This window comes from Miscanthus floridulus, chromosome 10, assembly GCF_019320115.1.
Source record: "Miscanthus floridulus cultivar M001 chromosome 10, ASM1932011v1, whole genome shotgun sequence".
Classification (NCBI taxonomy): Eukaryota; Viridiplantae; Streptophyta; class Magnoliopsida; order Poales; family Poaceae; genus Miscanthus; species Miscanthus floridulus.
In genome coordinates, this window is record NC_089589.1 from 122,714,581 (window position 1) to 122,738,337 (window position 23,757).

The 23,757-nt window shown below is 47.9% G+C and overlaps 1 protein-coding gene and 1 long non-coding RNA gene across 4 annotated transcripts; both read right to left on the reverse strand.

Moving 5' to 3' along the window:
• Positions 1-39: 39 nt before the first annotated feature.
• Positions 40-1,798, reverse strand: LOC136485558 (uncharacterized). The gene has a single exon (XM_066482411.1). The coding sequence runs from the start codon at positions 1,770-1,772 to the stop codon at positions 171-173; it is 1,602 nt and encodes a 533-aa protein (XP_066338508.1). The 5' UTR covers positions 1,773-1,798; the 3' UTR covers positions 40-170.
• Positions 1,799-5,739: 3,941 nt separating this feature from the next.
• Positions 5,740-8,236, reverse strand: LOC136485559 (uncharacterized). Of its 3 annotated transcripts, none has more exons than XR_010766475.1 (4): positions 7,854-8,236; positions 6,610-7,408; positions 6,302-6,419; positions 5,740-6,147 (listed from the first exon to the last, which is right to left on the reverse strand). It is a non-coding gene; the product is annotated as an uncharacterized lncRNA (long non-coding RNA). The 3 variants fall into 3 exon arrangements; XR_010766476.1 differs by having other exon boundaries at positions 6,610-7,417; XR_010766474.1 differs by having other exon boundaries at positions 6,610-7,424.
• Positions 8,237-23,757: the final 15,521 nt, after the last annotated feature.

Sequence of the window (23,757 nt, forward strand, 5' to 3'; positions counted from 1 at the left end):
ATTTCTTTCCCAGAGGACTGATGAAAACAAAAATTGTCTGAACATAGCTTTATTTCATAGTATATAAGAAGCAGTTCACCATATACCAAGTATCATGATTCATGACTCATGAGTAAGAGCCTAGATTATTTCGAGCAAGTGAACAAAAAGCGAGTGAAAGAGCTAGCTGTTCACCGACTGCGTGCGGCGTAGATAAAGGAAGCAGCTGCTAACACGGTTGTGGTAGCCGGACCCAGCCACGTCCAGACCACATTGTCCCCCCTGCGATCCGCCTCGGGGACTGCGAGCTGCAGCAGCTCAAGCTCCCCAGTCAAGTCATTGATTTGTTTGTCCCTGTCTGCAACATCTGCCTTCAGTACCCCAATCTCACGATCATTGTCTCTGTTATAGGACTCAAGCTCCTGAATTTTGAACTTCAGCTTCTCTGCTTCAGCTTTCTCCTGCTCAAGTTCTTTCAGAACCAAACTTTTCTCATCTTCGAGGGAGGAAGACTTCCCATCAAGATCATCGCAGAGAGCACGCAGCTCATCCATTTCACTGTGGAGCTTCTTCAGTCCATCCCTCAACTTTGCAGCCTCAGCATCTTTAGCATGTACCATGCCTAAAGCATCATCTTTCTCAGCCTGAATCCTGTCAATGCTCCCTTTCAGCATCTCCAATTCAGCCTGGATCATTTTCTTCTCAGAGTCATGTGCCGCAGCAGCTGCTTCTTTCGTCTTCACCACTTGGTCAATCTCACTTTGGAGCCTAGCCACTTCAGCAACCACAACAATCTGCTTCTGATCCAGCTCCGCAAGCAAGGTTTGGAGCTTCTCCACCTCCTCGTTGGTAGCAGCCATCTCCGTCTCCATCTCGTGCACTTCAGACTCTAATTCATGGTTCCTAGCAACAGCCGCTGAGAGCTCTGCCTCCAAAGAATCCACCTTCGTCTCCAATTCCACCTTCCTGGATTGCAGAGCCTCCAATTCCTTCAATTGATTCTCAAGCTTCACCTCCATCTCCTGCTTGTAAACCTCGCCTTCCTTCTTGAACTCGTTGAAGGTTGATTCCAGCACTTCCTTCTGCGATTGGACATCACGAGCTGACGCGATCATAGCCTCCAATTGGCTCCCCAATTCGCTCATCTCCGCGCGCAGGTCCGAGCTCTGGGCCTCCAATCCGGCAACCACGGCCTCCAATCGGGCGACTTCCTGTGCCGCCGCCTCCGCCTCGTTCTCCTTCGCACGAAGGTGCTCCGAGAGCTGCCCGTTCACCGCAGCCTCGGCGGCGGTGCTGGCCTCGCGCGCCGCCTCCTCCTGGGCGCGGTCGAGCGAGTCCCGCGCCGCCGCGAGGCGCTCCAGCAGCGCGGCGCGCTCCTCCTCCGCGGCCCTGAGCGGGGCCGAGACGGCCGCGAGCAGCACCGCGCGCTCCGCGTCCGCGAGCGCGGCGGCGTCGGCGGCGAGCTCTGCGAGCCGCGCCTCCAGCGCCGCCACCCGCTTCCGCTCCTCGTCGGCCGCGCTGACGAGGATGCCGTTGAGGCGCTTCAGCGTCCCGGCGGCCTCCACGTCGCCGCTCTCCGGTGGCGAAGAGTCCCGCCTTGGCTCGTCCAGCTCCACCACCGCCGTCGCGTCCCCGTTGGCCGCGGCGGCCTCGCCGGCGTCGGTTCCCTCCGCAGGAGCCGGCGGCGGTGCCTGATGATGCTCCCCGCCGGGCGCCTCCGCGGAAGCCATGGCGTAGTCGGCGTCGGGAGCCACGGCGGCTGAGCGCTTGCACTTCCTGCTGCTCCTGCCCATGGCCGCCGGGTGACGTGTCCCTAATAAGCCCCCGTCGGCGCGGCAAGGCTGCCACCTAAATAGCTCGGGGCCGGGGTGACCGATGCCTGGGTCCCGGCGGCGGGAGACCGAGCGGTCAGTGGGCGGCAGGTCCGGGAGGCGGAGAGGGTGGCGCGACCGTTGGGAAGCGTGAATTCGAAACGGGCGGCCACGAAGCGCTGGAGCTTAACGCCTCCCGGGGCCCACCCGCACGCGTGCCATGCATGGTGGAGGGAGGGGATGCAAAAAGCGCTTCAGTGGATCGCGTGTGGAGAGGCACACGTGTGGCGATTCGTGCGTCTCCGATGCGCGCCACTGGGTGCGGGACCAGCGAGTGGTTTGAGTGGAACGTTGCCACATTGGGTGGCAGTGGGTTTTGGTGATCGAAAGCGCAAGGGGTGATGGGGAACTTGGATTCTGATGCGAGCGCACCACGGTCATCATTACTAGTATCAAGTACTGAATATTTTAGACGGGTTAGACCATCGGTCATCCGGTGAAGTATACACTGGCATTAGACCATCGGTCATCCGGTGAAGTATATACTGGCATAGTACAGTCCAATCCAAGCAGTTGTAGGCTCATAGCAGCCTAGGGGCAGCAGCTAGCTAGAGATGGCTACAGGGTTTTATAGTTTTTGATCATCTACACTCCCTCGGCTGTGTTTGAAGCTGCTCCTATTTGTAGCACAACCGATCAGGCAAAAGTTCTACTCATAACTATACAAGGGTTACATGTCTGGCCCGTTCAAATTTACGCTGCTCAGATTATCAGGCGAGCATATGGTTTACAAGAAATAGGTAAACGTCGTTTCATCTAATATAGTAGAGGGACGTGGTCAGGGGAAAGTTATGATCGTTTGTTGTAGAGTATACATCCGTGGTATGGTAACTAGTTGCTATCTGTAAGCATGATTTCGGTTAGATTAAATGTCAATCGAGATCCTCAAACCACAATGACACGCTTGACATTTGAATGCCTGGTGCAGTTATGATAGGTCTTTTATATACTTATTCCACTCCAATCTAAGTAGTCACAGTAGTCGAGGGGCAGACTGATTGCTACAACACTTTATGCTGTCCTACGAGACCAAATACACAGCGGGCGGACTTTGTTGCGTTCACAGTAAAAGTTAACAGCTATGATTCATCCGTTCTGCATTAGATTGAGGTGAGACTTGTTTAGATCAACTCCTCGCTGCATGGTTCTTTCAAGTTTAAAAATTTTATCAAAGAAAATTTCAACATCTATACACCCACGTCCTCTTATCAGAAAGGGCGAACACCGTTAGTATATTACAGATCAGAAAAAAAACCAGAAAGAAATCTGCAGGCAAAAGCAACCAACAGGGGCTAGAAACCAGTTACCAAATGTCCAAAGGACCTGAGCTACATCAAGCTCAACAGAGTTTAACTAAACTAATACAAAGTTCAACAAAAGTTAACACATACATGCATGTAAATAATTAAGACTCCACATACGGTCATCCCACGGACCAAACTTAGTCATGACTTGTACTACTAATACATCCCACAGATCAAGGGTCAACGTGGGCGTGCAATATCCCATCCACATTCACCTTCGCTAAGACGACGTTGGCGGCTGGCTCGACGCTCGCGAACAGATCATCCATAAAATCTTGATCATCCGGTACCGGCGGAAAAGCCTGGTGCACTACTAGGACTTTTACCTCTGCGCAAAACTAAAGCTAAGCAGCGGCCAGCACCGTGGCAGCCCCTTGGCGAACGGCTTTGGACACCACAACCCGAAAGGTGGGCCAACAGGGCTCAGAGGAGCTCCTCTGCAGTGACCGGATTGTCTGGAGCCTACAAGGGGAAGGCGGCGCCACTGGCGGCAGTAGTGTCGACAAGCAGGTTTTGGACCTCCGCGTCAGCGGCCGCCTTCTCGCCTCGCGCCAGGGTGGCTTCTTATTGGGTGACGTCCAGTGCGGCGCGCGCGGCTTTCAGCTCATCTCGCAGCTTGTCAGCATCCAGACTAGCCCCTGAATACAATTCTATCGCCTTGCAGCAAAACTCCTTTAACTTAAAGTATTCTTCGTCGTCTGACGCTGCATCACGATAAGACTGTCCGAGGTCAGACGAGATCGGCGACGGTGCGTGGCAATGTAACACCCTAAAAATTGATTTCTCAAATTTAGTAATTAAATTGAGCATTTATATAATTTTTGTGCATTTAATGGAGGTAAAATAATAATTTTTATTTAACTAAAACTAATATAAGGTTTAGAAACTTCTATGTTGAATTCATGCCGATTGCATGAATTTAATTGGTATGAAAAATGAATTGTAAAATTCGATTAAGCCTCGAATAGGGTTTTCTCTATTTTTGAGAAAACAAAGTTTAAAATAGATTTCAAAAATAAATTTACAAAATTAGTTGGAAAACTAGTTACAGATATATTTGAAAAGAATATTTGAGAAAGTTAGAAATATTTGAAAACCTGTCTTGGGTCAAATCTAGCCCAAATCTCTCTTCTCCTTCCTCCTTCTCTTTTCATTTTCAGCCTACTCCGAATTACTCCTTGGGCCGAGCCCAGCCAACTCCCACGCCTCCCTCAGCTCCCGCCCCGCAGCTGAGCCTTGGCCCAGCTCGGCAAGCCCAACAGGGCAAACCGGCCGGCACCCACCTCCTCCCCTCTCTTTACACTGGCAGGCGGGTCCCGCTTCCTTTCTCACCGACGGGTGGACCCCGCGTGTCATCCGCAACCTCCAGCGCGCGCTCTCTCTCCTTTTCTCCTTGCATCCATGGCCGATGGGTGAATCAAGCCAGGAAGGCGGCCAGCTGCGCCCCCCTCCTCTCCAGTCAGTCAAGCCGCAATCAAGCGCCATCAAAGACCTGCAGTAACGCCCCTCTTCACTCCCTTCATCACACCACATCAATCCGTGCATGCAGCAAATGACGCCATTAACGCCGCCACCCGAGGTCCGTAGCCGGCCCTTCGCCTCGCCTCCTCGTCATATGAAACGGCCCGCGGCCTTGCGCGCGGACACCGCCACCACTTTGCCTCTCCGCTTGGCCTTTCGCCCTCCCCAGCGCCACCAGTTGCCGCCGCCGCCATTGATAGAGCTCGGGTCGAGCTCTCGATGTCACACACGCCGCTATTCACCTCCCCTCTTCCTATTTTGGCACCGCAAGATACCGCCGCACGCAAAGCAGCACTTCTCGGCGTCTACCCGTGGCCGTCCGTGCAGGACCCGTGCTCGCTCGCCGGAGCTCCTCTTCCGCCTCCCCGTGGAGCACGTCTACGTTCGTCACTGAGATCACCTTCATCGGACACGTGGTGAGCTCCTCCTCTGCTTGCGCCTCTCTCTGACGTCCTCCGTGCCCTCTAGCTCGCAGCCGAGCCGCTCCGGCGGTCCGGTCATGGCACCACCGTGAGCTCCTCCCTTGCGGCGACCGCAGGGAACAAACAGCCGTCCGTGCTCAACTATCTCTTACTGGTGGACATGCACGTGCAACACGCACATGTCTATTAAAATATTTTTTTATAATAGAGCAATATCAAGAAAATCTTAATTCTTGGTTTTTTTCCTAACAATGCAACAAAAAAAACCAGTCACATCGAAGCGAGTATGTGCACAAGAAACAATATCAACTTAATTGCAACATTCATTACAAGGCTATGATTACTTCATATTTCACTTAGATCATTGTGATATGCATAAAGATGTCGAATACTTTATGAATAACAAAAATTGCACATCCTTCATTGCTGAGTGTTACATATATGCAAACAGGATCACATGTAAACTTATTATTATTGGAGATAAACAAAATGAGCATTTCTGTTCCATCTTACAAGGACAAACACAAAAGATCCAGTTTAAAATAGGCTACTTGAGGAATGCAACGCTCTTCATGTTACTTGTAGGGCGTTTTGAGTTTTTCTCTTCAATTATATGACACTTCTAGAGAATATAAAGCTTATGTAAATAAGCGGCTACATAACCAGGGAATACATGGAAGATTGTAAATAATCAGGTACATAACCAGGGAATAAATGGAATATTTTGTACAGATACATTTAGTGAGTCTAGCATACTCCCTTTTCCATCCAAAGGATATAAGAGCGCATAGGCTTATGATCAAACATGTTCTCCATTTTATATAGAAAAACTAATTGAGCATACTCCTTAAGGTGTTCCAATCTCTAAAATAACCCAAATATGCATTATTTTCTGCAGATACAAGAGTAACTGAAAAATTATCACGCACGCACACTCCGCTAAAGTGAGAAGGGTGGAGGTTTGATTATACCAAAACATAGTTTTTTAGGTCCCTAAGCCGGAGCACCGATTCAGTCATTGACAGAAGGAATCTCCCCAAGTGTTCAAGGCTGCATGTTGAAAGAATATAGAGTGTTTAACATTAGGACCTCCAACCAAAAACAAACTTAATAAAAACAACCAGTGATCTGAAGTAGTTCCACAAAAGGCATACTAATATGGTTCATGGAAAGATAAAAGAGCAAAGTAGCAAATATAACTTACTGTCTTACTGAGATATTTACAAGATCATCTTAATTATATCCAAAAAACTAACAAGTGAAATGTCAATCCCTAATTCCCTTTCTCCTTTTTCCCTCATACATGAAAGGATGGCTTTGGCCTGCTCCACATTCTCAAAGCAAATCAGAAAAAAAATACATCAAATTTGTGAAAGACGTAATTCTTGTACAAAAATTGTTTTTATCAATAAATATATAGAAATCAGTTAGAAATTTTGTTTGGATTTGATACAAGCTTTTCAAAAATAGACTCTGGGACCAATGGAGAGTATGTACATATTTAAGGCTAACCTTGTTTAGCAGATCAATAAAATCAACTGAAAAATGAATCAGCAGCAATAGATTTTTAGAATCAGTTTTGTGAAAGAAAAAAACCTACACATGACCACCCAGCAAATTAATTTGGATCACATTCTAATCTGAAATGCTAGAGTAGAAAAGTAAAAATAAAATTAAAAACAAAGGTATCATAATCAATAGATTCAACTGGAAAATGAATCAGACACCTGATCACCCAGCCAATTAATTTGAATCACATTCTAAGTTAAAAAGCCCTAGAGTAGAAAAGTAAAAAAATGAAGGGAAAACAACATCTGCCATAGAGTGGCTGGGAGACAACAAATGTGAACTTTAGGGCTCCAATGTAGCACTATGAATGCTTGCAAAATATGTCAAGGATTTTCAGAGGCCATGAGTAAATTTTTGTATTATCTTTCTTCTTAGATGCTTCTAAATGAACAACATCCTTAGGTGTTTTAGAGTGAACACTTAACAAACTTCAGAAGTGCAATTTCTTGAGAAACCTTTGCATGACTACCTGGGTCAGTAAGCAAGAGATGTTTCATTAGGGTTTCCTGGCAATCAACATGAGATTCAACCTTGATACTGGTAACATGAAAATGACTGACCAATTAATAAAGCCATGATAAATATGATTCTATTAGCTAAAAGAATATCGGAAAAATAAGTAAAAGAGTATAAAGCACATTATTTTTTACCACATTAGCTCAATCCACGTGTAGGTCAGAGCATCACATATTTCCACAGTTCCACACCGGCACATCGCCAAACCTTGTGAAACATCAGCAACCTAGCCAACCTAGCACCTAGTGTTAGTGAATCATGATTATAGTCTCAGTCCGCATCATAGTCTCACAGGAGAATTTCATCAAAATATTGGTGATCCCAAATCACAAGAATGCAAAGAATGTGCCAAAACTAAATCACCAAGTGGAGATTTTGGGATTAAAATTGAAGTGAAAGGTAGAATTGAGGTGACATGGTTTAGGTCTTTAGGCTCATGTTGTAATCTGACTAAAAAACCTGTTCCCTTCAAACAAAGATTATCTAGGTAAAAATGTGTTAGCTCCTACTAATTTGAACTACTGCATGATCTTGTCCATACTGCTAGGTGGTTAATGTTGTATTGAATGCAAACAAAATCAGAATATTAAGGTATATTTTGAGGGTTCATTCATAAATATTTGAATTATAGAAATAAGAAAGATAGATGGAAGTATGGAACCAAACCGTACCAGTGGAGAACATCACTTCGTTAAGCGAAACAATAGTAATCAATGCACAATCCTCTTGAGCATGAATCCTGGAGGCACCCAAGATGGCCTATCAAGCATTTACAAAAACAAATGATTATGCATATTTTGAGTAATTAATCAAATGCTAATCTAATGGTAAAATTACTTAATGGAAGCATGAAAATTGGCATTCAAAGTGAAATCCAACTTAAATCTTGAAGACTACAATTTGGCAAAAAAAATGAAGAAATTTTGGTTAGAGTAACATATGCAAACATATTTTTCACAGGCAGAGGATAAAGTTATGAATGTAACAAAATTACTTTCACATTATTTGGATCTATAATCATTTTCCTCCGATTTTCACAAGTTTCTGCACGGATTAGTACAAATGCGCAAGTTCTATTAGCTTGTAATGTTCATCTTTTGGCCGTAACAGCAACACACAGAGAGAATGGAAGAGGAATCTAGGCGGCGAGCATGCACCGGTGTGCTGCGAACATCCGGCCACCAACATCAAAGACCACGTTGGCGCCCTTCTCGCTCAGGAGGAGCTCAGCGGGCAGCGGCCCCTGGCCGCCTAGCAGCCGAGCAGGGCCAGGGCGCTGGGCCGGCCACCGCTAGGGCGCTGGGGCTAGGCAGTGGCCGGCGACCGACCGAGGGGCTAGGGTGTACTCGCGGCTTGGGGCCAAAGCAGATCTAATGGATTAGAGGCAGATCGAGAACACGACGATGCCGATGAGGAGAAGCGTGAAGGAGCGGAAGACACCCCCGAAGGCGTTGTCGAGTTGCCCTTGCCGTCCGGAGCCCGCCGCGGGGGAGACCTTGAACTGAGCCCACCATTGGACGCCCCACGCGCGGTCTTCTATGCCACCACCTTGGACACCACCGTCTCTCTCCGCGTTGCCGCCGCCGCTCCCACCGTATGCCGCCATGCTGCATACCCCGCATGCCCATAGCCGCTTCGCTCGAGGAACGGTGATGGAGGCATATTGGCGAAGGCGGAGTGGCATCTGAGGATAGAGAGACATCTGAGGAGAGAGAGGCAGAGGGAGAAATTTAGGGGAGAGAAGAGAGAGAAATGAGCACCGTGCCGCCGCTTCCCTTCTGCGTCGCCATCGCGTCTAGGCCCGTGCCGCCTGCAGTCGGATCCTGCGTGGCGGTGGCCGGGAAACCCTAGCCGCGTTGGGAACTAGGAGCGGCGGCGCGTGATGTTTTTTTTCTTCCGCGGTCGCTCTTGACGAAAAAAAGGAACGTGAGGGATCGAACCGTGCGCTTCTAGGCACGGGCGTGCGGGGGCTTGACGCGGGTGTGGGAGATGAGGCAGGCATGAGCCATCGGATTTAGATGAGTAATGAGAGAGAATGACTCAGAGATAATCTGGTGCATCTGTTTTGATAGTGTTATATTTTCTGGGTGTATTTATAGGTGTGGATGTAGCATAGGTCATGACTGTGGAACATACATTTATTGTGTGGCTGTAGATTTATTCAAACTGGTGTATTATAGGGTAGGATAGATTAGCTTGATGACATCATCTCCAAACGTCATGCTCTATTTGTGGCCGTTTTCCTTTACAAAATCAAATCCAGAAATACAATGAAAATACACCAATACATACCTCTTCACTCCTGGACTTGGTCCTCGGTGGACCGCACAGACATCCCTCCATCGGTCTGCGGCCCGAAGACTCAGTCTACAACATAGTGCACACGCACTTTGCGTTCTAACCCCTTAGCTTTCTCCTAATCGATCTACTGTTTTATGAGGCTTGTATATCTTCCATGCTAGCCCCTACAAGCTATAGTTAATCCTGTTTTAGGCCTGGTCAGAGTAGTTTTTCATCAAAATAAATTTGTATATGATTTGTTAATGTTGTAATAAATATACTTTTAATATAAAATGTTTATAAAGTTGTTTGAATCAATTTTGTCCTAGTAAAAGTAACTTTGAAAAATAAATTTATATATGTTTTATATATCCACAAAAATGTTAATACCATGCTTATGTTTTATAAAACTATTTAGAGACATGTTTTCAATATCTTGTCTTCATAAAAATAATTATGAAAATAATATGTTTTGCTTTTATAAAAGAATTATAAATAGATGTGTACTTTGTTTTCATAAAATGATTGATGATGCCATAATATTTTATTTGTGATGTCATTTATCTATTTTAATCCATATAATAATTCTAAAAATGACAAAAGACTTTTATGTTTATAAAATAGTTTTGTAGCCCAAATATTTATATTTTGGTAATTGCGTTTTGAAAACTATTTACATATATGCCTCTTTAATTATAAATAAATCCCTAAAACTTCAAAAGCTTATAACTTTTTAGCCGTAGCTCCGTTTTAGTTGGTTCTTGCGCTCACGAGTTCGTAATGATGAGTAGTAGTACATGTTAGTTATCTTTATAGTATGCTTTTGTACTCATTGGTGTACTATTTATAGGTTCTTGTGATGCTTGTACTGGTTCTTTGCCGACTTTAAAAGTGGAGCTACACGAGGAGTAGATTTGAGAAATGGAACTGTCGGTGCGACATGTGGCTGACAAGTAAATATTTGTAGTTTTATCGTACGCTGTAAAAGTGGAGCTAGCACGCGATGACACATGATTTATACTGGTTCAGGCAATGTGTCCTACATCCACTTTTGGTCGGTCGGTGACTTTATTCCTAAGCACAGGTGCTCGAAGTTTACTGTGGGGTTACAAATGAGTAAGGAATGAGAAGGGGGTGTTAGAGGCCCAGTCGGACTCTGAACCGTGTGGAAGAGAGTGATGGATGCTCAAACGTGCGCTAAGTGTTAGAGCCTATGCTTTGTGTGTCCAAGCTTATCAGCTATTGAGAGCGTATAGATTGTGTAGCTGTCGAGCTCTGTTTAGTTGTTGAGCCGTTGTCCTCTTAGAAGAGAGCGCATCCCCTTTTATAGATGAAGGAGCTTGCCTTACAAGTCAAAGACGAAATGGGAGAGAGTGTGTACGGGTCCTATCTAGTCTTGTTGCCCATGTCATCGGGTACGACACGCCAACGCCCACCTTACTGTTCATGACATGCTGCATCTGACAGGCTGCACAATGTTCACCCACCTTACTATTCATGACCTAGCAGGCTGCACAATGTTCGCTAGGGATGGCAAAGGATGGTGCCCACAATAATGTTTGTGCTCTGATGCGTCTAGAAGGTTGTATAGTGTTCGTCTGATATGGCCTGGTGGCACCGTCTTTCAGGTGCACAGGGCATGGCAGGGTATGGTCCTTGGTATTGTGGTTGACTTGAGCGTCTTACCTTATCTGCACTGCCTGCTCCCTAGGCCCACACCGAGCAGGCGGCCTGGTTGATCATTCCCAGTAGTCCCTGACCATGTCGGTCGAGAAAGAGAGGCGAGCAAAGGTCTAGCATAACCTTGGTCAGAGGAACTGGATCAGAGTCGGACTGCAGTCCCACCACGGCTAGGCCTTTCGGTTGGGGCTCCAACCAGGTCTCCTAGCTAGAGGTGCCGGTCGTGGACCGGATCGTGGGCTTGGCCTGTCATTTTGCGTCTAGGCCATCCCAGACGCACGCTATCGCTACGCTGCCTATTGGGCCAAGTATTGCAGGGAAGCGGGTCCATTGGGGACCCTGGGTTTATGAACCCAACAGGAGCCCCCGAGCCCCTTTGGGGCTTCTATGAAGCCATGAAGGGGCTATTGAGTTGCCGCTTTTGAGGGCGCACAGGAGTACAATGCTAGAAAATCTCTCATAAGGAGAGAGCATCGTACGTCTCAAACGGGCCCCTGTCTCGGATTCTGGATCAGATGGCGGAGAGAGATAGGAGAGCATTGTAGCAGGAGAACAAGGATCTTAGCTTCCTTGTTTTGCTTCATGCCCCAAGGTGCGGAGCAGTCCTGGGGCTATTCACACTCGCTTTGCGTGTTATTGTAAAAGCCTGGGGCTTGTGTTTTTAGCTTAATGAAAGCTTGTATTTGCTTTGTAATTCTTGTGCCCATTATGCTGTGGAGGCGGACTGTTTATTGGAACTTCGGTGTTTTCCCCCTTGGTTTGTTGTACCATGTAGGGTAACCAAGTAGCATTTAAGCGCCCAACTTCCATGGGGAGGACTGGCGAAGGCCGTGGAGGCACTCCTGGGGGACATAGGCGCCCAGCCCCCAAAGTGGGGGGAACTTGTCGATAGTCCGTCTTCTGCCGAGTGCACGCAAGCGCACCCGGTGGGTGTAGCCCCTGAGCCTACGGCTGACTGGTGAGTCGGTCGGAGGCTAAGCACTTTAGTACTACTTCCTGGGGCCGCAGACTCCTGTGTTCCTGCTGGTCGGGGTGTTCGCCCGTGTATGTCCCGCCCTTGACCTGCGTGGTCGGCTGGATTCCCAAGTCAGGGTCGGGTGGCCCAAGCTCCCGAACCCCATTAGGCTCGGTAGGGGTTAGTTGAGTTTCGTGCATCACCCCATCCATAGTTTCCACCACTGGAGGGGTTGAGCTAACGTTGCTTGCCTCGATGGCTCGAGTGACGCGCTTAGTGAGCTCACTAACGAGCATGTCCGAGTGGAATCCGGGTCCATCATTCGTAAAGGGGTTGGCATAGCCCTCATGTGGCATTCCACTACTCCTTAACCTGCCTCCTAGCAGATGCTCGAGCCATTCTAGAGACCGACTCAAGTGTCCCGCTGACCTCGCCTCGATGGAGATTCTGTGGGCATAGCTCGAGGTCAGGATCGAACGAGAAGGTCAAGATGAGCCTATCCCCTTCTGAGCGGATCAGGCGAGGGCCGCTAGAGCTCATCTGCATTTTCTCCCTTGGCTCTATTTGGCGTGAGGTAGCCTTGAGCCCTTTGCGGGCTGGCCGCTTATATCGAATGAGACGATTACCGCTTCATGACGCGACGCGAAGTGTTGTGATGCAACAATTGTATATTCAATGCTTGGATGTATGGGATGAATGTATGGATGAATATATGACAGAATGTATGAATGCATGCATGAGAATGGATGAAAGAATGCTCATGCACTAGAAAAGTAAGTCAGGGGTTAGTAAAGTTAGCTCGATGGCTGGAGTGTCGGGTTCTAGGAGCTCCTATCGGATATGTCCAAGTGGAATCCGGGTCCGTCATTCGTGGAGTCAGTATAACCTACATGGGGCATACCACTGCTCCTTACCCATTTCATGATAGCCGCTCGAGCCGTTCGATCAACTTGGGTGACCGGCTGGCTTCTCCTTGATGGAGATTCCATCAGTGGGCGCCTCCAAACCTTTCCTGGGAAGGCGGAGGGTCGTTTGCGTGTGGCTATGCCTCATTTCCCGCACCTAGGCCACATCCTGCCAGCCAAGTGATGTTCCGTTGGGCAGGCGTGTCTCGTCAGCCAGGCCATGTCCAGCCACACGTCCTTTCGCATTTAAATAGGGGGGAGGAGATGGTTTTTTCTCCCGTCTCTTCGCCTTCCATTCACCACCGCTGCTTCCTCTTCCTTCTTCTTGCTAAGCACCTTCGTGCATTGTGGGGGTTTCTAGGAGAGAGGAGAGCAGAGCGAGGGAGAGGAAAAACTTACAGATCCGCTCATAGATCCGTGGCGCGATGTCGAACTAGAGGCCTTCCAATGTGGATGAGGAGGTGCTGGCCGCCTTCACCGAGAAGGGGCTGCTCTCGTCGAAGGATGTGGCGTATTGGAGGGCTCCTGCACTGGAGGAGGTTGTTCGCTTTGATGCCTCTGTACGCCCTTGACATTGCGTATAGGGCCCATGTTGGGGATGGCCGTTATTTTTTTGGGGTTGGCTTTGATGCCACACTCGGACATGATGTATCCAAGCAGCTTCCCCTTCAGAAGCCCAAAAACACATTTTTTGGGATTCAATTTGACGTTGAACCTTCGGAGGTTCGCGAATGTGGTGGCCAAGTTTGCGATCAGGTCGCTAGCTTGTGCCGTTTTCGCCACTATGTCATCTAAATAGACGGTGATTGTTGGTTTCGGCCGCTCGACTTGGTTAGGTTGGTCGAGCGGGTTGATTTGGTTGGAGAAGCATCCCTGCATGCACTGTTGATGGGTGGCACCAGCATTCTTCAGACCAAAAGGCATGGTTACATAACAGGACAAACCATACGGGGTGATGAATGAAGTCGCAACCTGGTCGGACTCTTTCATCGCGATCTGGTGGTAGCCTAAGTAGGCATCCAGGAAGGAGAGGATTTCACACCTTGAGGTGGAGTCAACTATCTGATCTATGCATGATAAAGGGAAGTGGTCATTTGGGAACACCTTGTTGAGTCCAGTATAGTCAACACACATTCTGCATTTCTCATTCTTCTTTTTCACAAGAACAGGATTAGCTAGCCAGTCAGAGTGCTATACATCTTTGACAAATCCGGTTGCCAGAAGTTTGGTGATCTCCTCGCCTATGGCCCTGTGCCTCTCATCATCAAAGCGACGTAGGCGTTGCTTGGTGGGTTTGGAGCCCAGGACGATGTCTAGTGCATGCTCGGCGACCTCCCTCGGTATGCTCGGCATGTCAGAAGGCTTCCACATGAAGACATCGTGATTTGCGCATAGGAAGTTGGCGAGCTTGCTTTCCTATTTGGTGGGCACTTGGTCTTGATCTACACCATCTTGGTTGGGTTGCTAGGGTTGATCTCTACCGCCTTGGTTTCCTCGATCAGATGGAAGGTGCTTGAGGAGGTTTGCCTATTGCGGTCGGGGACTACTGGAGTCACCGAATTCCTGAGCTTTGGGAGCTCGGTGGAGTTGATGATGGTAGTGGCGAGCTCGTAATGCTCGTGGTCGCACGTGTAGGCATGCAAGAAGGTGCTACCTACGGTGATGAGGCCGTTTGGCCCTGACATCTTCAGCTTGAGGTAGGTGTAGTTGTGGATCACCATGAACTTGGCGTAGCATGGCCGCCCCAAGATGGAGTGGTAGGACCCTAGAAAGTCCATCACATCGAAGGTCAGGACTTCTAAGCAGAAGTTGGCTCGATCGTCAAATGTGACAGGCAGGTCAATCTACCCGAGTGGGTACGCCTATGTCCCCGGTATCACACCGTGGAAGGGAGAGGTCATGGGATAGAGCTCTGACCAGGGGATACACATGGCATCGACGGTGTCGATGTAGAGAATGTTGAGGCCACTGCCTCCGTCCATTAGCAGCTTGGTGAGGCGCTTCTTGCGGATGATGGGGTCGACGATGAGCAGGTAGCGACCCAGTCAGGTGATGTGGGAAGGATGGTCTATCTGATCAAAAGTGATTGGGGAGTCTGACTAGCTAAGGAAAGAGGGGATGGCTGACTCAGTGGCACATGCCTCTCTATAGCGTACCTTGTGCTGGTGCTTGGAGTGGATGGCGTCAGATCCCCCAAAGATCATTAGACATTTCTTGGGGTCGGGGAAGCCATCTTCATCCTTGCTCGCCGTGCCTCCTTTCTTGGCCACCTCCTCCTTGCCTTTCCCTTCCTTTGGCTTGGTGGTTTGCCACAGGAAGTGCTTGAGGAGCTCGCAGTCCTTGTAGATGTGCTTGACGGGATAGGCGTGGTTGGTGCATGGACTCTCCATGAGCTTGTTGAAGTGGTCAGGCTAGCCCTGCTGGGCTGCTTGCCCACACGGTCGGCCACGGTGACCAAAGCTAGGTTGGCCGGTCGTCCTTCTTGTTCTTTTGCCCTTTTGTGTGGAGGGGCATTCGCCTTGGTCCTCGCGCTTGGCCTTGCCTCTATCCTAACCATCGGTGAAGACTGCCCTAACCGCCTCCTTGCTGGAGGCATGTTTTGTGGTGATGTCGAGCAGGTCATGGATGGTACGAGGCTTCACACAGCCGAGCTTGTGGATCAGGGACTTGCAGGTTGTCCTAGAGAGGAACGCACTGACGACGTCCGCATTGATGACATCAGGAAGGGAGTTGCACTGCTTTGAGGACCTATGCATGTAATCCCACAGGGACTCATTAGGCTCTTGCTGGTAGCTCTTGAGGTGCCAGGAATTCCCAGGATGGACATACGTCCCCTAGAAATTTCTGATGAAGACCCTCTTGAGATCCGCACAGTCGCGGATGCTGTCGGGCGGAAGGAATTCTAGGCATGCTTGAACATGCTCCCCCACGTAGATGGGGAGGCACTGGATGATGAAGTAGTCATCATCCACTCCTTTGGCTCAACAGGCGAGTTGGAAGTCTTTGAGCCATATATTGGGGTTCGTCTCCCCGGTGTACCTAGCGATGTTGGTGGGAGGTCGGAAGCGCTATGGGAACAGTGCTTTCTAGATGTGGCGACCAAAGGCCCATGGCCCTGGGCCATCTAGGCTAGGGCTCCAGTTGTTTGGTCGACCACCATGCCTGGGGTGCATGTCCTCACACTCCTCGATGGTCAGGCCAGGGCCCACGCCACCTGCTCTCGCGACCATTTGATGGACATCATCATGTCAAGTGTGGCATCGATTGTTGATGACGCTGCGAGCATCACGGTTCGACCCGAGCCATTCGTGCATAGGTGGTTGGTGTGGAGCGGGCACCGGGTCGAGCTATGGTGCAGCTACGGCTTCCTGCATGACGTCCGACAACTACTGCGGTGAGTGGACAGAGCGATTCGACTAGTGTGGCCCTAGTCCCCTAGTTGGGCAAGATGGCGTGAGCCAGTGTCGCAACACAGAGCTCTCCGCCTACTGAACGGCGGTAGTCTCCACCAGCGCCCAGAGGGTCTGGTGGATTGCCTACTCTTTGGGGTCGGCAAGCTCAGGGAGGCCGCACCGGAGCATCCCCGCAACAGCGATGTTCTGGCTAGCCCGAGCAAACTGAGGGATTCATCCCCTCCATCCAGTATGTTACGCTGGACCTGACAGGCACGACCCCGAGTGCCGCTGGCCGGGTTACACGCATGAGGCGTAGTGTGATGCATCGGGTGCACTTGCGGAGGCGGCGACTGACTCTGCCACGTTTGTCATAACTCCTCGCCGTGCTCCTACGCACGTGCCAGGGCCTGCGCACGGGGGTTAGGAGGGGTGTGAGTCTGCAAGGGCTCCACTACCTTTGGTAGCTGTCCCAAGGAGTCCACCATAGTGCACTCCCAGGACAGAGGGTGTCCTGGTGCCATGATGTCGCCAATGCTGGAGCCGTCGCTTTCGACCTCATCATCGACGAGGTCGTGGAAGGAGGCGAGGGCGTAGCCCACCATCCCCATGAACTTAGACATGAGAGGGGGCAGCGTCAGCATCCTTCGGAGCCCTCATGCTCATGCGTCCATGGGGGACGTGAAGCCATAGGGGAACCGGTCGCACGGCGGTCATGGTGTGGACAATGGGGTCCCTCTAGAGAGTTGGTGGAAGCTGTTAAATAGTGAGTAAAGAACAATATGTACATCACTCACTATGGGGTTTGAGCCCAGCTTGGGCTTGAGGCGAAGCGTGGGTGTCTCGATGTTGAGGTCATTGAGTGGCTTGGGGCCGGTGGAGGGTGCTCCTTCTCCAGTGGACGCCAGGACGAGTGCCTCCTTGTAGAGGTGGAGCACGCCGAGCTAGTTAGTGATGAAGTCCAGACTTCCAAAGAGGAAGGTCTAGAGCAGCTCAAAGATGGGAGGAACCCACATCCCAACAAGTGGGAGAATGGGAAACTCCAGCGAGCTGAAGCGAATCATATCGCTCAAGCCCACCATGCCAAAGATGGTGGAAAGGTGGGCCATCCGATGACCAAAAGCGTGAACGCACGGCGTATCTCCCCACGGACGGTGCCAACTATTGGTGCAAAATGTGGCCGACAAGTAAATATTTGTAGTTTTTCCATGCGCTGTGATAGGATGTGGCCTAGCACGCAATGACATAGGATTTATACTAGTTCAGGCAACATGTCCTATATCTAGTTTTGATCGGTTAGTGACTTTAATCCTAAGCCTAGGTGCTCGAAGTTTGTTGTGGGGTTACAAATGAGTAAGGGATGAGAAGGGGGGTGTTAGAGGCCCGTTCTGACTCTGAACTGAGTGGAAGAGAGTGACGGATGCTCAAACATGCTTTATGTGTTGGAGCATATGCTCTGTGTGTCCGAGCTTATCAGCTGTTGAGAGCATGTAGACTGTGTAGCTGTCAAGCTCTAAAGCTATTTAGCTATTGAGCCGTTGTCCTCTTAGGAGAGAGCACATCCCCATTTATAAATGAAGGGGATTGCCTTACAAGTCAAAGACGGAAAGGGCGAGAGTGTGTATAGGTGCTACCTAGTCTTGTTGCTCATGCTGTCGGGTATGGCACGACATCACCCACCTCACTGATAATGACCTACTAAATCTGACAGGATGCACAGTGTTCGCCCACCATACTATTCATGACCTAGTAGGCTGCACAGTGTTCACCAGGGACAGCAAAGGACGGCACCCACAATACTGTTTGTGCTCTGACATGTCGGGAAGGCTGTATAGTGTCCGTCGGACATGGCCTGGTGGCACCGTCCTATAGGTGCACTAGGCATGGTAGGGTACGGTCCTCTGTATTGCGGTTGACTTGAGCGCCTTACCTTATCTACTCCGTCTGCTCCCTGGGCCCACATCGAGAAGGCGTCCTGGTCGGTCGTTCCCAGTTGGCCCTGATCGTGTCGGTCGGGAAAGAGAGGCGAGCAAAGGTCTGGCATATCCTCGATTGGAAGAATGGGGTCAGAGTCGGACTATGGTCCCACCATGGCCAGGCCTTCCGGTTGGGGCTCCGACCAGGTCTCCTGGCTAGAGGTGTCGGTCAGGGACTGGATCGTGGTCTCGGCTTGTCATTGTGTGTTTAGGTAGGTCTAGACGCGTGCTGTCGCTGCGCTGCCTGCTAGGCCAAATATTGCAAGGAAGCGGGTCCATTGGGGACCCTAGGTTTATGAACCCGGCAGGAACCATCGGCAAGTGTTTTGGAAGGCAAGTGTAACATGAGGCTCCTTGTTACCCAATAACCTTATAATAATCTTTCATATGCATGTGTCTAATTGATGAACCCCTAAGGATTTTACCTAGCACTCTTGTACCCCGTATTCCTTGATTACCTTCGGGTTTATGCATATGGGTAGTTGCTTAGTCTGCAATCACCAAACTATATAATGTTAATCTTGACTAATGGGTTATGGAATCAATGTTAAAATGATGCTTTTTAGCAACATGGACAGAAGGGGGCTAGACCATTGGGACTTTTTGGGTGCTCTAGTCTGCCCTCCGTAAGGACTAAATCTTAAAGCAGCAACCCAGGATTCACAGTACAACCATGAGAACTACATGGCTCAGGTCAGTATCTTGATCTATTCTAGTTTGTTAGCAGCTTACCAAAAGGGCAAGAGGAGGGCACCATGCTGCTTATGGCCCTTGTCCTACCAAGGTGAGTGCTAGACTAGGATCAAGTGTACCAGTCTTAGAGGAAGGTGTCCATGACACTTGGGAGACTGAAACCTTAGCGGCTACTACTTATTAGGACTACTGGTGAAAAGCTTCATAGTAATCCCTACTGACTTACCTTGGAAGTGAGTCAAGAGGCTGATCACTTCGGCAAAGGGTAATCATGACTCATGGTGAAAGTGTACACACTCTACAGAGTTATAAACTAATATATCAGCCGTGCTTACGGACACAAGCGGCCTAGATCCTTTTTGAGATAGATGGTTCTATGGATGGTTTGGGTGATCATTAATCTTGATCATAATTATTATACTTTCACCTTGGGAGCTTAAGCATAACCTAGCAACCTAGGTTTAATAAATAAAATATGACCAACTAAAAGTGCTTACCATAGTTCAGCCATGTCCAGCCTTTTGAGCCTTGCATCCCTCATGTTATACTTGTTGAGTATGGTACGCTCACACTTGCTTTATAATCAACAAAAATCCTAGATGGGTACTAGATGGTGGTTCAAGTGATGAGTTCATCAAAGGAGTTCCAAGAGTACTAGGCAAGTGCTCCCCCAGTTAACTTTCCCTATGGAGTATGGAGACCCAAAGAGAAGATATAGAATAGTTTCCATTATGCTTTGTAATAGATGTAAGTCTTGTTGTAACTTTGTTTTGATATGTAATAAAGCATTGTCTCTGATAATCTCCATATTTGTTGCTATATGTGTCATGTGGACATCCTAGGTACACATATAGTTATCGCTTGGTATTCTTTGGAAAACTGGGTGCGACAGGTGACGTTTCGTCTCTCTACACAATGCAGGCCAAGTTCAAGCCCACAGGATAAGGGGGAGAGCGATCTGATAGAGAAGGCAAACGACTCACCGGACCGTCTGAAATAGCAGGGGACAAAATCATTGCTGGTGGCTGCCCCCACTGGGGGATGGTTCCTCGGATCACTTTCCGAGCACGACCGCGGATGAAGAACCCGGCTCCAGGGCCAACAATCCTCGGGACGCCATCACGCCCACGTCCACCTATTTAGAAAGTAGGCAATTTCCAAATACTAGTTAAATTAATAAGCATCATGAACACAAATACTAGCATGGGCATTGCTTGCATACTCTAGTTAATTTAATGAAGAGAAACAACATGAATAGTGGTACACCAAAAAATCACATCGTCGGGAGGAACTGGCGGCGGGTGTGAGACCACTCCGATGAGAGGTCCATCTATCGGTGGGGGATGGCCGGTGCTAAAGGCCTACGAGGACTCCCCCCTGCCATTATCCAGCGTATACTCTCCCATAACCTTCATCACCCATTGGTCTATGTCATCCTCACAGATGGTGACCCTCAAATCGATTGACGGGTCCATTGGGCCTTGGAACTCCCACTAGGGTTGGTGCCTCATCTTCAAGGGGAGGACCCAACTGCCGATGAAGGTACGGATCACCCTCGTCCCCGTTAGGCCCCGGCCCTTCAGGTCTATTGGCAGTCCTTAACTCACACTTTTAACCGCCAACATTTATATAAAATCCATCCAAATGAACACCAAACTTAGAAATAGGGCACATAACTAACAAAGTTCCACAAGTTTTGGTGATTCATCAATTACAGGAGGACATGTCGGGATAACATAAGAAATGTGCCAAAAAGGCCAAAACCCATATCAAATCAAGTCCAAATGGTGCAAAACTTTGTAGGACCCACCTAGAGGCCCAAAGGAAGCATCCCAACAAAGATGGGGCCATTTGGGCCCAGTTGGGGTGCGCCTGCATCACCACTAGGGCCTCTCAGGCCCATCTTTCGCGTGTTGACAGATGCCTACCTTTTCCACGTAGGGTGTCATCCAGGTTCAGTTACACCTAGATGGTAGTTTGGAGGTCAGTTGGTACTTACCATGAGGGGATAAAGCATTTTCCAAGGAACCCCCTCCTCTCCACCTATAAAAGGAGGCCTCTCGCCTCCTCATTTGATCATCAAGGAAGAAACACAACACAAGAGAGCACAATGTAGCAAGAAGAGAAGAGCCACACTCTTATCTTAGCTTCTAGCTAGTTTTAGTGTAGGGAGTGAGTAAGAGTGGAGAAGTACCAGAGTTGTTGGCTACCTCCTCTTGTGTACTCAGGGCCCCTTGTACACTTAGTGGAAGGAATGTCGGGAATCATCGGCTCCTCTCTACTTGTACCTCTATGATCCGAATACCACTTGGAGTATAAGGTTCTTGTTTATCTACGGTGGTGAGTTCTACTTTAAGATTAGTTTTGTTCATTATTTACTTGCGGGTTCATTCATCCATCCCCGAGGCGGATAATCTAGTAGAGGGCCATGATAAGGACTGATAACTCTGATCACTTTAGAGTAGTAGTCGATAGCGTAGACTGTGGTGTCTAGGCTAGAGGCTACCTTCGTTTGCCTCATACCCTATAGTTGAGGGGTAGGCGGACAGGTGGTGATAGCCCTATCCATCCCTCGTAATGCCCCATGTCCGGGTACTGGCATAGAGCCATAGGCCTGGGATCGCCTAGTAGACCTAGGTGTGCTCCAGTGCCTGAAGTAAGTATATAGTGGCAAAGCTATCTTAGCTTAGGATCTCCATCCCTAGAAAACCTCACTACTCGAGCTATCTTTCTTCTTATTATCATTAGGTGAACTAGCTTAAGAGACTCTTACACCTCTGTTCCTCGTGGAAATACGATACCCTGGATACTTCCGGGTGAAATGCTACACCGGTAATTCCTGTGCTCTTTGCCGATTATTTTTGTATGCGTTAAGAAATACCAACAAGCATTTTTGCGTCAGTTGCCGGGGAACAGGTTGCTGTAATATCTCCTGATCCTAGTCCACCCATATATCGGTGTGTTTTATCATTCCTTTTAAAAAAAGTTATTCCTTTTATTATTTTTCATCATGAAGCCCTTCCATTGAAAAAAAATCTTTCTGCTCCTTAGGACGAGTTCTTAGAGCCACTACCATCGAAGCCAATCATAGCTTCTGGCTATGAACTTGTCCTGGATTTGGCGGTCAAGCTTATGACCATAAACTAAGCACTGCTAGGAGATAACCTGAATTATCATAAAAAACAAACTTTTCTTATCAATAAAAGGAAGAACATGTTTTCAAGTAAGTATGTACCTTCGAGTATTCTTGATCACTAACCATTTTAGGTCAAGATTGAGAAGAACAGGGGATATACAAGGCTACACTTAAAAAGGGAGACCCCGACATGGCACACTTGACTTTTACACAAAAGTCCAAGTCTGGGGGAGAATAGTGAGAGTCTCACAACAAGTTCCATACACACCAAAGGCTATCTTGGTTAAAAAAATGATGTCAGCTCTGCCTTGCTAAAAAGGGCTAAAAATATATATGAAAAAAGAAAGAAAGCTGAAAAAAAGAAAAATGAGAGAAAAAATAACATATGATAAAGGAGATGAAAAGAGAGAGAAATAAAGCTGCAAAAAGAAAAGAGAGAGAGAAACGTGGGTTCCCCTCTCCTAGACCTTTGCTACCACTAAGGTCCTTGGTCCATACACACTAGTTGTGTGTGTGGCCTAGCCTTGTGGTTCGCCTGAGTTGGACCATATGTAGTCATGCAACCACTGCAGCAACTTCAAAGCAACCATCCACATATGCTATCGGTAAGTATACTTAGGTATGCAAAGGTCAATCATTGTTCATCGACTCTTTTTACTCATAGTTATCTCCATTAGAATAAAACTTGATCATGCAAATCCATGCTTCCCTTGTTTATGTAGTATGCTCTAGTTTGGGTGTATTCATGAATACATCCATAGGCCTTTTAAATTAAGCATGGTGCTTAGGTTAAAATAGTCCTTCTTTAATCAAAATTTGACATGGTGTTGAAATTTGATTAATGAACTTTGGAGTATTACTTTCATAAAACAATGGAAGTAATTATGTTGGAGATAAGCCAAGGCCTAGGATTTATTGCACCTTTACCATCAGCCTTGCTTGAGTGTTGCTAAAAGATAAAAGTTAGGTGAACAAATAAATAAATAAAATATAATATAAATAATAATAATAATAAATGCAATAATAATCATAATAATAAAGTTTAGGCTCCTAGTGTTTAAGCTGGTAGAGCCCTTGTTTGTTTTATTTTTTGTTTTTCTTTATTAAATAAAAAGGTATAAAAATAAGTGTGGGGGAGATCTCTCATGCATAAGAACACACTTTTGAGATCTTCCGCCAACACGTTGCACAACCTCAGAAGGATCCACCATGTACGAAGGACAGGACAAAATGGCTCCAGAGTGGGTTAGCTGAACTTTTGATTTAGCCTAACCACATCTGAATCCCTTAAACTTCTTCCACTACAACGATGGTTTGTGCAACACTACCCTCAACTCCCAATAATTTTGAGTTTAAAACAAGCATAATTCTAGTCACTAAAAATAAACTCGATAAATTCAAAAATGCAAACTAAAAAGTGATGCTCCATCTCCATGTCATCCTATGATTAAAATTTTGCATACTTTTTATTCCTTGCCAATATTCCTACACTTGTGAATAACTTATCATAGGGAACCCATTTTATCTAAGTGATTGGAATATGAGATATAGTAGGATA

Bases quoted from the DNA above. Each gene is read 5' to 3' on its own strand.
- LOC136485558 (XM_066482411.1), bottom strand. From the start codon at position 1,772: ATGGGCAGGAGCAGCAGGAAGTGCAAGCGCTCAGCCGCCGTGGCTCCC.